At 36.4% G+C, this 18,545-nt stretch overlaps 1 protein-coding gene across 1 annotated transcript; it reads right to left on the bottom strand.

Moving 5' to 3' along the window:
• Positions 1–15,641: 15,641 nt before the first annotated feature.
• LOC113345891 (extensin-2-like) lies at positions 15,642–17,150 on the bottom strand. The gene has a single exon (XM_026589557.1). The coding sequence runs from the start codon at positions 17,148–17,150 to the stop codon at positions 15,642–15,644; it is 1,509 nt and encodes a 502-aa protein (XP_026445342.1).
• Positions 17,151–18,545: the final 1,395 nt, after the last annotated feature.

The following is an 18,545-nucleotide window of genomic DNA, read 5'->3' as shown; positions in this document are numbered from 1 at the left end:
CCAATATACTTTCTAGAGAATCAACTAGACAGTCAGACTCAATCTAGATAAAAAGTATATCAAAGAGTTTATGTCTCAATCTCTCGATTTGATATATACTCAAGCAAATAGAAATCTGCGAGTCTTTATCAAATACTAGAGAGATAACTTAGATGGTACCAAAGACCAATATCCAAGTGTCAATCAATTTAAATCAACAACCAAAAGGTCGGATGTTCTAATTGATTGAACAATGCACAACCTGTGATTTTTCAATTATACAACAAAATATAATGCGGAAAAGAAATAACACAGACACCAGAATTTTGTTAACGAGGAAACCGCAAATGCAGAAAAACCCCGGGACCTAGTACAGATTGAACAAACATTGTATTAAGCCGCTACAGACACTAGCCTACTCCAAACTAACTTCGGTCTGGACTGTAGTTGAACCCCAATCAATCTCACACTGATCCAAGGTACAGTTATGCTCCTACGCCTCTGATCCCAGCAGGATGCTACGTACTTGATTCCCTTATATGATCTCACTCACAACTAAGAGTTTCTACGACCCAAAGTCGAAGACTTTAATAAACAAATTTGTATCACACAAAAAAGTCTACGGTGATAGATAAATTCGTCTCCCACGAATATACCTATGAGTTTTGTTCCGTCTTTTGACAAATCAAGGTGACGGGAACCAATTGATAAACCGGACTTATATTCCAGAAGAACAACCTAATATTATCAATCACCTCACAATAATCCTAATCGACGCAGCGAAAAAAGATATTGTGGAATCACAAACGATGAAACGAAGTGTTTGTGATTACTTTTCTATCTTGCCTATCAGAGATAAAAATCTCGAGCCAATTATTACAATCGTACTCGTAACGATAGAAGATGCAAGATCAGATCACACAATTACAAGAAAAGTAGTATCGGTCTGGCTTCACAATCCCAATGAATTCTTTAAGTCGTTAACCTGGTTTTAGAAGAAGAAACCAAAGGTTAAAGGAGAATCGACTCTAGATATGCAACTAGTATCACACGTAAGGTGTGGGGATTAGTTTTCCCAGTTGCTAGAGTTCTCCTTTATATAGTCTTTCAAATCAGGGTTTGCAATCAATGTTAGCTTGGTAACAAAGCATTCAATATTCACCGTTATATGAAAACCTGATTAGATTCAAGCTAATATTTCTCAACCGTTGGATCGAAAACTTAGCTTGTTACACACAAATGAAATGTCCAATTTTGGGTTTACGAACCGTTCCGAAACATTAACATTTGTTGGTTCAACAATAGTTAACCAAATGGTTAGCCATATGATCACTTTCATATCCACCATATTCTTCTTCACCATAACTAGTTCAAATGACTCAAATGAACTAGTTAGATAGTTGTTCAATATCTTAGATCTTATGTAACTATACAAGACACAATAGAAGCAAAAACGGTTTGATTCACTTGAATCGGTTCATGAACTTTGTAGCCACGGTTTGCAAAAGCATTCCTTAGTTTAAATAAACATGAGTTCAGGAACAACTGATTTTAGATATAACCTGCTCAAGTTCGCGGACTGGGTTCGCGGACTTAAGCTCACGGAAGGGGTTCACAAACTCCAGCAGAAATTCTCGGGTCGAGAACTTCCGCCAGTTCGCGGACTTGGCTCACGCCACATTCTGTTTCTCTTGATCAACAAAGTTCGCAAACTTTGGTTCAAGGAATAAGGACTTGTACATATATGTGTTTCCACAACAATGCTTATATAGCCATTATTCACATACCATTTTTCGTCAGAGAAATTTTCAAAGTGATTGAAACATAACATGACATTTGTCACTAGGTAAAGATGAATTTGGCTAAAGAGAAAGTTTACCAACACATATTTCGAGAAATAAATATGCGATCTAAACTCGGCTCGAAATAGCAAATGTGCATAATGAAAGTCTATACATCAGCACGACTTTTGTCTCAAGAGTAGGAGATAGAATAGATAGACTTTTGAGTGACAAATAAGTTCAAGTCTCCACATACCTTTTAGTCGATGAAGATCCACCAGTTCCTTGAGTAGTCCTTCGTCTTGTATGATGATTGCGATGGAGTCTTGAGATCAACTACACTTTCTATCCTAGTCCGAGACCTTTAGCTATGTAGGCTAGAAATCAAGACTTATAGTTTTGATCACTAACATTGACAAACATGCTTGAGATAGCAACGCATGCGAGTTCGACCGAGCAATGCTCTAACAATCTCCCCCTTTGTCAATTTTAGTGACAAAACTATTAATACATATGGAATACAAAAAATAAATAAATTAACTTTTGTAGCTCCTATTCCACATGCCTAATCTTCAACATTACTCGAAATATTCGTCACTTCCAAGTACTCCAATGATCCCAAAGGTTGTAACTTTAGCATCATCGTTGTTGAAAATCCGTAGCTATAACAACAAGAAAACAATAGTTCTCAATCATTGTTATACAGTGTCATAGTATCATTACACAACGTTAAAGTCCAATTGTATCACAACTTCAACAACAATACTATGGTGATATGTATCACTCCCCCTTAGTCAATACTCCATCTCACATGGAAACCACTCCCCCTTACATAATGATCCGAAAACCATATGTATTTGTAGTGTGAACTACATATTAATTCTCCCCCTTTTTGTCAATAAAATTGGCAAAGGTACAAGAACGGGATCCTAATGAAATTTCCGAAAGAGACATTTCTTGACCAAAAGAAAGAAAAAGTATATCATCTTATTTAGATGAAATCATAAAGCCAAAGTTAAATGCATTCATCAAGGAGTTTGTAAAGATACAAGATAACCCCTAAAATATTCCACAGCCGCACTCCCCACAAAGATTTGGCAATTAAGCGCAAGTTCAAAAGAACTCTCCCCCATTAAATGTGATTCCCGAAAGAACAACAAAAGCGACCTTAATTTCGAATGAAAAGAATGATTTTATTGGACATAACAAATCACATACAGGTATGAATTTGAATCCAAAAATATTCAATTAAATTAACCACAAGAGAACCCATGATTAATTTAATCGATAAATTCTCAACATAAGTGAACTTATGGAGACTTAAAAACATACAATTAGATTAATCACAAGAGAACCCATAATTAATCTAATCGAAATACACAATCAAACTAATCACAAAAGTAATCGATTTAATTGGTCATGCTCGACATAAGAAAACTTACAGAGCAACAACTAAATAACCAAACAAGATGATTAATTTAGTTGAATATGCTTGACATAAAGTACCTCACAGAACAACAACATAGCTAATTATAAAAATAATCAACTTGGTCGTTCAATGCTCAACATAAGACACTTTACGGAGCCTCACAGTAATTCATAAAATATGGATCAGGGAAGATCAATACTGCGGAATACACAAGGATTCATTCTATTTTCCATCACTATTCGCATAACAACATTTAATAGACATAATCCTTGCAAACAAAAGATTGTAACCTATCTTCCATCAATAATTGACATAATAGGCTTAACTTTTGTATTTGTCAAAAGTCTATTCATTCTTTTATCAATATATGCATATCGACATACGAAAGACTTTACTTTTGACAAGGTATGGGACAATCATAGTTCACGGAAACACACATATCCCACAACAAATTTGCAATATATAAAACCATAAAGATTAATACTGCAAAAATCATCTTCCAAACAATTTAGAATTTAAACCAATAAGTCTAAAAACATCAAGATGAAAACGTTGGACATAGCTATGTGAAATCACAGTAATTGTTATTCCAAACTCTAGTAATCCTTCAAAAACAAGAATAAATTCTCATAAGAAGTTTTCTAGGCATCAAGACAAACTCGTAATGCACATATAAGATGATTTGTCCTTAGAGGGTAGAATCAATCTTTTCCGCCCGGATTTACACCAAGAATAGCTACCAAAGGCATATAAAAAGATTTTCTTAACAAAGAAGAACATACAAAGTCATTAACGACCATGCACCATAGTTCACATAAAATGATTGTGAACATTCAAGAATCCCATAGTAATGTGTGTTACTGCCCATTATTGAACTTCCTTCTTTGTGATTCACCAACAACATTCTTGTAAAAGCTTCAAATGATCTTAGAAGAGTATTACTCCAAGAATACAAGTGCCCAAGTCCAAGAGAAGTGGAACAAGTGCAACGAAACGGAGCAAAACACTCAAAAACAAGAGACAGGACAAGTACCAATCTTAACTCATCTAAATTCAGAAATTCTCATCTTCATTTTGAAGATAAATCAAAGAGGAAGAGAATGCAAAAATAATAAGGTCATTCCGAATCCGGATGAAGAAATTACGGCCAAAACAAGTTCACCGAATATCGACGTCTACAGACAAGTATGTGTACCAAGAAGTCCAAACATCCCGAACTATTATTTTAAAACCTAAACATTTAAGAAACTTAAACACAGATCAAGTTAGGTAGAAAAGAACGATAAGAAAGGTATTTGAATCATTATAAGTTCTCTAAGCAAATAAAGGCACAAATCTTGCTCAAGTTTATAGACATACCTTTTTAGATGAATCCAGTTGAATTCTACAGCCTTACCAAACATAATCTGTGCGCCCCAATTTCTGTGCTTCCAACACCGTATGCATAACAAGTCATTCCTTGGTGAGGATACACTTTCAACACACTCAAGTTGTGTTAAGGTGAACAATGTCTTGCTCACCACAAGTGACTTTTGGATTATCATGAAAGAGATCGCTTTTAGAACCTTTCATATCCAAATCCATCTTTCCAAAGAACTCTTTAAGTTCCAGCATCATGGATACTGCTTTCTCCATAGTCATGGAACTTTCTAGGAGATCATTTCTTTTTACACTCAAAACATCATTGACTTTCTTTGGTATCCACTTTTGAGTGTGTTTAGAAAAGACCGAAACCTTCTTCCCATTACTCTCTTCAAGATTTTCCGGAAGAGAATTGGATTGACTATTCTTTTGCAAGTTAGTCTTTCTACAATTGGGAGCATCAGATCTTGTCTTCGTCTTTACAAAGTTATCCTTTTGATAACCATTACGATTGTGAAAAGGATTCGTATGACGTTTATAGGCCAATCTTGGCTTATCACAGCACTGATTCCTTTGCCTAAAGGTTGGACAGTTACAACCTGTAACGTTAAGAGGATTAGTCTTAACGTATGATCTTGGTTTCACAACTTCTTGTGATGCCCAAACAAGAACATCATGAAGTTTCTCATTCCTTTTACGGAAACGACATCTCCTTTCCAGGTGACCTTTATTTCCGCAATAGTGGCAAACATAAGGAATGTTCTTACCTCGATCTGTATGTGCTGACTTTGGAGGTTGATATACTTTGCTCTTTCGAACCTTAAATGCCAGTGAAGGTATTTCACTTTTTCCATCAATGCCAAAAATTTGATGTATTTTCAAAAGTTGTTGTAGATAGTGGTAAAAGGGGTTCTTTTCGAACTTGTGAAGGTAACTTTTTTTTAGATTTAAATAAATAAATAAATGAAGGAAATTAAATTAAATTAAATTTTTTTAATAGTAATGTCAAGATTTTAGAAGGATTAAGGCTCAGGATTCACTACCACTTCAAGTTGATTGGTTATAAATAATATTTCAGAAATTATTATTAAACTCTTTTTCTTATTAAATCACTTTTTGATTTAAAAGGTGTCCAAATATTAAGTTGTAATCCTTAAGCATGATTTATCAAAGAATTATTCTAAGCATAAAACATCAAACTGATTAACAAATAATAAAGAAAACCATTTTATCTTTTTTTTATATATTTATCCAAGTGAATTAAACAAAATAAATAATTAACGAAATTATAAATAAAAATATTACCAATCAAACATGAGTGAATAGATCCTCCATTGCCTCAATCACCAAGAATTTAGCCTCTCATCATGTTGGAAAAATACTCAAAAGATTTTATTGATGCTCACAAGTTGATTACAAATGATGAAATAATAGGAAAATCGATTTTAAGACCGTCCGTTGCGACTCACAAGAAGCGTCAAGGAAGAACGGCACAACTGAAGTGCTGTAAGCACTGTTGTGAAGACGCGGGAAAGGAACTGAGAATTGTCGCAAATATGCGACACTAATCAATGACTTTCCTGGACTGTAAATGTTCTTTGTGTTCTTGGCTGAGCAGCAGCAGAACTTCTTTTGCTGTCGACCTCTTCTTTCGATTCTCTCGGCTCTAACTCTCTCCCAATGACTTGCTAACCTCTTTTCGACGAATTAGGCTAGTATTTATAGTGTTTTGGATCCCAAAAATACTAACATCAATGCGTATAATTTCCCATTAATCCTCTAATTGCTCGCTGCCCAGAAATAGGAATAATTACCAAATTTAGATTCTCCACACGTTAAATCACTCCCTGTACGCTCCTAATCAGCTTCTCCACACCTCAGAATCTTTCCCGCGCCTCCACATCACTCCATGCATAGCAGAAACACGATTGAGCTCGTGTTCAGTTCACGTTGCTCTGTTTTAATCTCGTGAATTAAAACGAGCTTTCCAGCCAATGTCGATCAAATTCGATGCCCAAAATGTCTTCCCTATGTCATATCACATCTTTATGCCAATTTTCAGCGATTGAATCGCATTCCAACTTCTTCATTTTCTCGATCAAAAATCATGCAGAACTGTTCTTCGTTTCCCGCCAATTTTCAGTTTTCAAACGAAGAAGAAAGGGTGTCCCCCTATCCTGAACTGGGGTGCGAATAACAGCTGCCTTGGGGTGACCTGGGGTGACCTGGGGGTGCCCCTTAGCAATTATGTTACCCCTTATCCAAAAAGAGAGTCCGAATAACACTTGTCCTCCGGGTGCCAAAATCAACTTTTCGAGCCGAATTTTCCAAAAATATTTATTTCCAAAAAATACCTACAAATACATAAAATAACAAAATTAGTACAAAATCGAGTGCCAAGAATATATAGTATTGAGATCAAATTAGACACAAAAATGTGTCTATCAGAAACCTTTTGTTGAGAAGAATCACTAGCCTTGACAAATTTTACCTCTCTGCTAATACTTGGAGCATCTATTCCCTTATAGCCCAATCCTCGTGTATCACGATGATTTTTATTTGCTCCTAGCATAGTGGTTAATTTGGTTGAAGTAGTATTGAACTTTTTCAAGTCATCTTCCAACATCTTGATTTTATCAAGAGCAGTAGCTAAATCAGCCTCAAGGCGTTTTTCTCGAGCGAGACAAGCACTTTCTCTGTCATCAAAACTAATTTGTTGAGAGTTAAACCTTGCTTCAGATTCTGCAAGTTTCTTTTCCAACAAAAAGTACTTTTGATAAAGATTATCACATTCAAGTGACTTCATACATAGGTTTTCCTCAGAATCCTTGAGGATCGATTCGTTAGAACGATTCGAAACATAAACACCTGCGTAACATCTTCTCAATTTCTTGTTTTCTTGACAGAGAGGAGTCAGAAGAGGAGTGACATGAGAAGTTGTCATCTTCTTCTTTTCTAACGAATTCAAAACCTTCACATACTCAGAGACTTCCTCATCAACATCTCTATCAATATCTGAATCACCTTCATCAGAAAGTTCATCCAACTCTTCTTCTAAGCGTGTTTACCAGACTTCAACAGGTTTTACATTAAGAGAATGTTCAGATACTGACCTAGATGTGACAGTCCTCTCCGGTGAATCCAAGCTTTGAAAATCATCTGGTAATTTATGAACATGTACGTTATTAGAGATAGACTCGTCCATAATCAGATCGCTTTAAACACAGACTTATGAGGTCTTAAACTGTTTGCCTGCTCTGATACCAATTGAAAAAGTGGGTGAAAAGTGGGGGTACAACAACCACACCCAATATTTCTCTTAGCAATCTGTATGGACAAACTCCAATATACTTTCTAGAGAATCAACTAGACAGTCAGACTCAATCTAGATAAAAAGTATATCAAAGAGTTTATATCTCAATCTCTCGATTTGATATATACTCAAGCAAATAGAAATCTGCGAGTCTTTATCAAATACTAGAGAGATAACTTGGATGGTACCAAAGACCAATATCCAAGTGTCAATCAATTTAAATCAACAACCAAAAGGTCGGACATTCTAATTGATTGAACAACGCACAACCTGTGATATTTCAATTATATAACAAAATATTATGCGGAAAAGAAATAACACAGACACTAGAATTTTGTTAACGAGGAAACCGCAAATGCAGAAAAACCCCGGGACCTAGTCCAGATTGAACATACACTGTATTAAGCCGCTACAGACACTAGCCTACTCCAAACTAACTTCGGTCTGGACTGTAGTTGAACCCCAATCAATCTCACACTGATCCAAGGTACAGTTATGCTCCTATGCCTCTGATTCCAGCAAGATGCTACCTACTTGATTCCCTTAGCTGATCTCACCCACAACTAAGAGTTGCTACGACCCAAAGTCAAAGACTTTAATAAACAAATTTTTACCACACAGAAAATTCTATGGTGATAGATAAATCTGTATCCCACGAATATACCTATGAGTTTTGTTCCGTCTTTTGATAAATCAAGGTGAACAGGAACCAATTGATAAACCGGACTTATATTCCCGAAGAATAACCTAGTATTATCAATCACCTCACAATAATCCTAATCGACGCAGCGAAAAAAGATATTGTGGAATCACAAACGATGAGACGAAGCGTTTGTGATTACTTTTCTATCTTGCCTATCGGAGATATAAATCTCGAGCCAATTATTACAATCGTACTTCTAACGATAGAAGATGCAAGATCAGATCACACAACTACAAGAAAAGTAGTATCGGTCTGGCTTCACAATCCCAATGAAGTCTTTAAGTCTTTAACCTAGTTTTAGAAGAAGAAACCAAAGGTTAAAGGAGAATCGACTCTAGCTATGCAACTAGTATCACACGTAAGGTGTGGGGATTAGGTTTCCAAGTTGATAGAGTTCTCCTTTATATAGTATTTCAAATCAGGGTTTACAATCAATGTTAGCTTGGTAACAAAGCATTCAATATTCACCGTTAGATCGAAAACTTAGCTTGTTACACACAAATGAAATATCCAATTTTTTTACGAACTGTTCCCCAACATTAACATTTGTTGGTTCAACAATAGTTAACCAAATGGTTAGCCATATGATCACTTTCATATCCACCATATTCTTCTTCATCATAACTAAATCAAATGACTCAAATGAACTAGTTAGAGAGTTGTTCAATTGTTTAGATATTATGTAACTACACAAGAAACAATCGAAGCAAAAACGGTTTGATTCACTTGAATCGGTTCATGAACTTTATAGCCACGGTTTGCAAAAGCATTCCTTAGTTTAAATAAACATGGTTCAAGAACAACCGATTTTAGATATAACCTGCTCAAGTTCGCGTACTGGGTTCGCGGACTTAAGCTCACGGAAGGGGTTCACAAACTCCAGCAGAAATTCTCAGGTCGAGAACTTCCACTAGTTCTCGGACTGATTTTGCAGACTTGGCTCACGCCACATTCCGTTTCTCTTGATCAACAAAGTTCGCAAACTTTGGTTCAAAGAATAAGGACTTATACATATATGTGTTTCCACAACAATGCTTATATAGCCGTTATTCACAGAACATTTTTCGTCAGAGAAATTTTCAAAGTGATTGAAACATAAGATGACATTAGTCACTAGGTAAAGATGAATTTGGCTAAAGAGAAAGTTTACCAACACATATTTCGAGAAATAGATAGGCGAGTTAAACTCGGCTCGAAATAGCAAATGTGTATAATGAAAGTCTATACATCAGCACGACTTTTGTCTCAAGAGTAGGAGATAGAATAGATAGACTTTTGAGTGACAGATAAGTTCAAGTCTCCACATACCTTTTAGTCGATGAAGATCCACCATTTCCTTGAGTAGTCTTTCGTCTTGTATGATGATTGCCTTGGAGTCATGAGCTTAAATACACTCTCTATCCTAGTCCGAGACCTTTAGCTATGTAGGCTAGAAATCAAGACTTATAGTTTTGATCACTAACATTGACAAACATGCTAGAGATAGCAACGCATGCGAGTTCGACCGAGCAATGCTCAAACACTATCTAATGGTTCTAAGCCCATCTATGGTTCTACACATTTTCATTATCTATCTTTAATATACAAAGGTTTACTAACCCAATTAGATTGGTTATATAGTCCATTATCTATGTCTTGTGAATATCTACAACTTTGTAGAAGGAACCAAAGGCTAACTCATACCATAAGAGGTCCAAATCCTCAGACTAAGAAAGCATGGCACTGAGCCCAAGCCCACTAGGCTTAGCCCAGTAACACAAGGCCTGGTCAAACCGGGTCAACTAACAATCACTAAGGGTCAACGAGGTCAACTAACAATCAACGTTTAGGGTTAAGTCAAAGTCCAAGTTTTAGTCAAGTCAAATGGTCAACTGGTCAAGGTCGGGTCAAACTAGTCAAAGCGGGTCAACAGGTTAACTTAGTCTACGAACTGAGTCAGGCGAGTCACTACTGAGTTCAACTGATCCAACTCAAATATATCAAAGCATTCAGATAAGTCAGTTTAACTGACTAAGATGGCTAATAGGCTTAAATCATATGAAGCAAAGCAAAACATGACAAGATCAAATGTATTTCTAACTTCTTTTTACAAAACACAGAGCTAAAACATCTCTTCCTTGGTTCAGTTCAATAACTAAAGTCATCATTTCTAATTTTAACTCCAATACACCACTAACTCAACTTCGCAATCACCTGCAACATCATTTCAAAACCCACCAGACACTCAACACCTCTTCTCAAGCAACTCTGTCATTCAGTTCTGCTCCATGTCTTCACAACATCTCCATAAGATCATAACCAACAAAATCAACACCACCTGACATAACACCTCCAGATTCAAGAACATCATTTTCAATTATCAGTTCTAACTCTAAACTCATTCTCCATTCTTGTTCTCATTCTAGCTCAACTGCAACCTCTATTAGCATTTAAAGACAATTTCATAACCCAATCCACTTTAAAAAACTTGTATCGTTACTTGTAACTTGAACTGTAACTGCAATACAATCTACTCAACCAACCCAACTAACCCTCTATCACCTGCAGTTGGTGTACACAAATCCAACATCATCAATACTCATCTTCCAGTCCTCCACCATTCATAACAGCAACACCACAACATTACAATTTCAATCCATACCTAAATACAAAGACTAATTCACACAAACCCATTCACCTGAATCCAAATCATTCACCAGGAACCGATTCCATAACAACAGAACAACTTCATCAATTGAACTCACCAATACCATATCCAGTTCTACACAAAGAACACTAATAACAATCCCAATTCACCAATTCATCTCCATCAACATCATCACTAACAGTTCAACTTCAAAATCAGAATTCAAGCATTATTTCTTCCTTGAAATTCCCCTCATAACAACATCTCCTAATTAATACCACCAGCACCACCAATCATACTTACCTTCATCAAGATCTGTAATATAATTCCATCCAACCAAGAATTCAATCCTAAAACCATTTCGATATCAATATCTCCATGTCTGCATCACTCCAACACCATTTCACAATACTCATTCAACAGCAGCTCTATCCATGATTCATTCTCCATCTCTACCAGCAATGTCTACATCTTTATAATCATCTAAAGATTCTAACTCAGGAACTCTAATTCCTAATTGGGGAAGAACAGCAAAACCCCAATTCTTTAAAATCAAAATTAAACCCTATACAATCATCTCTACCTTAATCAATAGCAAACCCATGAAATATAATACCAAACCAAACTCAATTTCATAAAGAAATCAATCAAAACCGAAACCCCAAATTAAAACTTCAAATTAAGAAAACCCTAATTTACCTGGTTCTGTGATTCTTCACAAGAACGGCTTCAGAAATTCAATTTAACCTCAACCCATGTTTCTTCATCTACCCGTAGCTCTTTCCTAATTTCCTTCATCTTTTAAGTCTTCAAACCAATAAAAAAATCTACAAACCCTAACTTCAATTTACAGCAACAACCAATTCTTCTCCTCCGATCCAATTCAAACATAGAACCAACATCTTCACCTCATATTCATCTTACCAACACGTTTCTAGGAATTCTCCTATGATAACAAATTCAATTCTTCGAATTGAGATCGACGGAAAAGAGAAAAAGAAAGAACGGAGAAGAAAGAAGAAGAAAGAGAAAGAAGAAAAGAGAAATGAGTTTCTCTTCGACACGAGTAGAATATAAGGCAGATGAGATTTATTAAGGCACCCAAGAAAACGGATAAGGGAAGCCCCAGTCGGTTTAAAACAAGATTACCATTTTGCCCTTCATATTAATCGGATGAAATCTTCATCGTCTGATATCCGAATGACATGTTCGAGCAGTCCATTTCGGCTAACTTTTCGAGATATATCTAACAGTGCTAGTTTCATATCTAAATAGTTGTTAGATTAATTTCTATAATTAACGTTCGTCTCTAATTAATCGAGTCATTAGCGGCTTAGTCGTCTCTTGATCATCGCTAGACCAGTCAAATAGCGTTGACGAGCTTGAGGGTCCTTACACAACTAAACTTGAAAAACAAGCTTGAGATAGAAAGACTTGCGAGTTCGACCGAGCAGTGCTCTAACATAACCTAAATGAAGAAATATCCATGCCTCTCTCAATGAAATTATGTGAATAATAAAGCGAGTAGTTTGACAGGAAATTTTAATTAGTAACATAAACATACCTTACCTAGGTTTTCTGTATTCTCCCTCTCTTTCTCTTCCCACTGGAACAATCGAAGGAAACGTTGGTCATTACCTATTTTAGAGGAGTTTTTAATTAAAATAATATTTAAAAGATATAAGGGAGTAGGGGACCGACCATGCTGTTGGAATGGATGGACGGCCAGCATCGTCGATCACACACGTTTTCTCCTTTTTAATTATAATTTTGTTTTACTATTTTTATTCCTCTTTGCATCATATGCACTCATAATCATAATTTGACATGCTTTTAAGACCATTTGTTTTCTGTACATCCACGTTATTTTTCAGGGGCTATCCGGTAGCAGCCCATATGTTCGAAAGGCGAATATTCATCATGAATTTATAGAATCCAACTAAGAAAAGCTATAAATCAATGAATTTGGATTGACATGAAATTTCTAGGAATTCAGTTATAGAATGTTGTAAATTGCTCTATACTAGCAGACAATCTATTTATGAGTATTATGTTGACTCGGGAACTAGGCAAGAATGGTGGTAGCACCATCAAGGTTCTGAATGTATATTCTATATAATTATAAAACTTGCGGGAACTGTTGCACTAGTAGTGTTTTGTGACCTCAAGGGAGTGAGTTTTGATTACTAAAATGAACACTGAGTCAATGGTATAAATAGTAAAATATATAGAATAATGAGAGCTCAGCCGGGCGAGGCTCTAATATTAGAAACATACTTATGTTTTGAAGAGGCTACAAGATCAACATGAGATGCCTGCAACAAGAGTTTTATATTTTCATTCTCTTGTGGAATATAAAATATAAATTTTATACTTTTGATGCTGGGTCAGGGACATAAAAAATTCTGATATGTTTTTATAGTAGTGTAGAGGCAATTTTACGATTTCGCCTTCGTCAAAAATCCGCCATCAAGACTCTAGTAATAAAATCAAGCGACTTCGAGTTTTGGAATTAAACTTGACAACCAAACTTGACAAACCAACGTTTGGTGGATTCAACCGAGCAATGCTCTAACTAGCATAACATATGTTTTAGTTATGAGCATGATGCTAATATGCCACTGCTACCAAAGTTCTTGTTACCAAATCACCGTATCTGCAAATCCAGGGTGTCCTCTAGACTTCCCATCCAAATAGATCTTAATCAATTCTAGGCTAGGGGTGACCCAACTAACCGAGATGGTTTCTATTGATTGTGTGATGGTGAGTTTACTGGAGGTAGCATACTAGGTATCACATGAGGGCGGATTTGTTTTGCCAAAGTGAATCCCCGTTGAAGTTTAAGTGTTATCTTTACAATATTTTCTAGGTTTGGTTGTTTTTAGTGATAAATGAGTTCATTCCTGGCTATCCACAAGGATCAAAAAAGAAAACAGAACGAGGTGATTACAGTGTTAGGGCCTCTTATTTGTAATATCTGGTTGATTGTTGTGTGAATATCATGGATGTTATGAGAAAAGGAAAATATATATATATATATATTGCATATTTATGTTTTCTTTGAATCACTGAGAAATATAATTTTTGAATAGAAGCACTAAAGAGCCATAGATATAAATAACTTTGGATGGGACTTACATTGAAGTACCGTTGGTTTATATGTGTAGGGAATCAGGATATACCCTGTGATGTGTCCTCATGCAGCATGTCTTATTACCGTACTTGTTTTGCAGTTATCACCAGCCGTGTGAAGAACAATCAAAACCCTCTCTCTCTACTCAGAAAAAAATTTGAAAAGTGAACTGGTGTGAAGCAGTTTTCTGCTCAGATTTGCACCATTAGAATGAACCTAATATGAACAGGTCAGTTACATCAAAGCCTATCTTACTTCTTAAGCTTTCTTTTTAATAGTTTGATTTCTGTCATTCTAGCATTTAATTTGCTTTTTAGTTTAAAAGGAGGTATGATGGTTTTCGTCAGCAACAAGATCTGTTCAACACCCTTTTACTACAACACCAACAACAATAATCCATTCAAGACCGAGTTTTCGATTATGATTCAGACTAATTTCTGACAATTCAGATTTATATCCATGATGGTCGCTTGAGTTACCTTTGTTACTATGTTCTTGTTTTAAACTCTGAGAAATGGTTAGATCTCTAAAAAGTCCTAACAACTTTGTTAAATGTAGAATTGTTAATAGGTTTAACTTTGTTTCCACGAGTTACTTTATCTTTGATGAGTCATGAAACAATTAGAACTCAGTTGAGAAATCTCCGTTGTAACTTTTTAACTAGCTTTGATGTTTATAAGATTATTGGATCGTTAAGTCTGAGTCAGTCATATAACCGATCATGATTTGGATTTATTATTAATATAATTCAAGTTATTTTGAAAGGATTTTTTTTCCACCGGCATCTCCAAAAGAATCCACTAAAATCCTTATCTGATTCTTTGGAAACATTTTTGTTTGGCTGGTTCGTGTACACATGTTGACCCTTATGCATATTAATTTTAATACAATATATTTCATAAGCAATAACCAGCAGGGATATAAAAAGAATATAATGTGTGAACCAATAAAAGATTATATTACGCCAGAGAGAAACCAAAACCGAATCACATACATGCTATTGAATCTTTTAGAAAATACAAATAAAAGCAAATCAAAAGGAATCAACCCACTATGTGTTTGATATGCAACCAATCAACCTTTACTTTAAGATGTTGATCGTCAAAATAAACAAAAATATGACTCCCGTAAACACATGTGAAATGCCACAAAACTTAAATAAATCCGGTGAATGGTGAAAAAGGTAGATGCATGTGAAGGAGCTAGTTAGAACATTTCACTGTTGTAATTAACTGGGAACACAAATGAGGTGATAATGGAAGTCTTTGGTAAAATATTACGGTGGTGGGGTATACTTTAGTGGTCGGAGAGGTTTTTAGTAGTAGGTTGCTGGTGGTGGTGGAGATGGATAGGCATATTTGGGAGCGACGTAAGCCGGTGATGGTGGTGATGGATATACGTATTTTGGAGCGACGTATGCAGGTGATGGGTAGATTTTGGAAACGACATAGGCTGGTGATGGGTAGATTTTAGGAGCGGCGTAAGCTGGTGACGGGTTGATTTTGGGAACGACGTAAGCTGGTGATGGGTAGACTTTAGGAACAACGTAAGCTGGGGATGGGTAGACTTTATGAGCGACATAAGCTGGTGATGGGTAGACTTTGGGAGAGACGTACTTGGGAGTAACATAAGATGGTGGTGGTGGTGGTGATGAATACATGTATTTAGGGGCTACATAAGCTGGTGATGGGTAGACTTTGGGAGCGACATATTTTGGGGCGACATAAGCTGGTGAAGGGTAGACTTTGGGAGTGACGTAGGCTGATGGTGGGTAGACTCTAGGAGCGACGTATTTAGGGGAAACATAAGCTGGTGGTGGTGGTGATGCGTACACATATTTGGGGGTTACATAAGCCGGTGATGGGTATACTTTGGGAGTGACGTAAACTGGTGATGGATAGGCCTTAGGAGCGACGTAAGCTGATGGCGGTGGTGATGGGTACACATATTTAGGAGCTACATATGCTGGTGGTGATGGTGATGAGTACACATATTTGGGAACTACGTAAGCTGGAGATGGGTACACTTTAGGAACGACATAAGCTGGTGATGGATATAATTTGGGAGCGACATAAGCTGGTGGCGGTGGTGATGCGTACACATATTTAGGAGCTACGTAAGCTGGAGATGGGTACACTTTGGGAGCGACGTAAGCTGGTGATGGGTACACTTTGGGAGCGACGTAAGCTGGTGATGGGTAAACTTTGGGAGCGACGTAAGCTGGTAGTGGTGGTGATGCGTACACATATTTAGGAGCTACGTAAGCTGGTGATGGGTACACTTTGGGAGCGACGTAAGCTGGTGATGGGTAAACTTTGGGAGAGGCATATTTGGGAGAGACGTAAGCTGGTGATGGATAAACTTTGGGAGCGACATATTTAGGAGAATGGTAAGCTGGTGATGGGTAGACTTTGGGAGCGACGTAAACTGGTGATGGGTAAACTTTGGGAGAGGCATATTTGGGAGAGACGTAAGCTGGTGATGGATAAACTTTGGGAGCGACATATTTAGGAGAGTGGTAAGCTGGTGATGGGTAGACTTTGGGAGCAGCGTAAGCTGGTGATGGGTAGACTTTAGGACCAGCATATTTGGGAGCTACGTAAGCTGGCGATGGATAAACTTTGGGAACGACGTAAGCTGGTGATGGGTAGACCTTTGGGATGACGTAAGTTGGTTTAGGATGATATACATTGACAGTAGCTTCCACAATTGGTTTCTCGTAGGAAGTTTCTTTGGAAGTATATGGCTCGTACTCAGCCAATGCAACCTTGACTACAAAAAAGAAGGCTAAAGCAGAAACTAGAGAAACCGATACCCGTGCCATGATGAGCAATGGAGGCAAGGGAGAAACTAAAAATATTTAACAAGTTGTTGTTTGCGGAACTTATGATGAATAGAGAGACCTCTAATCCCATTTATATAGTGAAAATTGGTTGACCAGTTCATATCGATAATATATTGTTATCTTGAATCATAGAGGGAATTTTATGATGAGTCTGAATTAAATGTATGTCATTGAGACGTGAGGACACGACGATGGATGGAGAAATATTCAGCTGCGCTTAGCGGTATGTAGTTGAAATTGGAGGATTTTTGAGGTGGAAACAGTACTAATTCGATCTGAGCAAGCCTGTCCAAGAATATGTACAAAAGGTCGCTAATATTCGTTCCATTTTCAAAGCATGTCACGACAGTGGCACCCTTTATGCCTTTAAATTGACATTCTCTTCCACTGCTTAAGCCTCTACCTCGTTACATCAACGGAAAATGGGTCATTTGTCCAAATATTTTTAAATCACGGTTCAAATGGACGAGTAAAAAATAGTTTGAAACTGGTTTCATCCTAGCTTAAATTTAAAAAATAGAAAGGATGAAACTGGATACATCCTGTATAAATTAAAAATAAGAAAAAATATTTAAAAATGGGCACGATGAAACTGGTTACATCCTTCCTATTTTTTACATTTTTGTCCATTTAAACAGTATCAAAATCTAACTGTCCATTTCACCCAGGAATTGTTGATTTTGGTCTTTTTAACCAATTTTGTGTTACATCAACCCACGCATGTTGGAGTTTGGACTCAATCAAGAAGAAGAAACTAAAATAAAATAATAAATCAAATACTCTGATCACGTAATATTTGTTTTCTTAATTTAGAAATACGTAAACAGTACTCATTTGTTCGACAACGTGGAGTTAGTGGAAGCCCATAAACAAAATGATGCCTAAACCGTGTCCTTCAAGATGTAACCAAAAACACTACTCCATTCGTCTTTTTTTTATCCGTCAGTTTTTTTTTTCTTTTTTTTGAGTAAAGATGGTTATATTTTACTAGGAATTACTGGTTAATCCAGTATTAGGAGAACCGGTTACTCTATAGTCCAGCACCGGAAAACAATTACCCGCTGGTCCAAAAACATGTTTTTGGACCAGAATTTTTATTCTCTCATCCAGCACACGTGCGAGTCCTTAATATTCTTTTTATTTTTTCCTAAATTACCCTGCTGCAACGACAACTACTAAGAGAAAATAAAATCAAGTTCTGCTTCTTTCTTTTTTGTTCTTCATCTCTGATCTGAATCTCTCTCTGCTCCTGATGTTTTATCTTAAATTTCTAGGGTTTAGCTCATATAGTTTTCTACAATCTCCAGGTATTTTGCTACAATCTCTTTTATTCTCTAATTATTATTTTTTGTTCATTATGATCAACTCGATTTC

The sequence above is a fragment of the Papaver somniferum genome, chromosome 1 (genome assembly GCF_003573695.1).
Source record: "Papaver somniferum cultivar HN1 chromosome 1, ASM357369v1, whole genome shotgun sequence".
Lineage (NCBI taxonomy): Eukaryota > Viridiplantae > Streptophyta > Magnoliopsida > Ranunculales > Papaveraceae > Papaver > Papaver somniferum.
The sequence above is the reverse complement of the archived record's forward strand: the minus strand, read 5'-3'. Positions and strand labels throughout refer to the sequence as shown.

Coding starts and splice junctions, on each gene's coding strand:
- LOC113345891 (XM_026589557.1), bottom strand. CDS start 17,150: ATGGCACGGGTATCGGTTTCTCTAGTTTCTGCTTTAGCCTTCTTTTTT.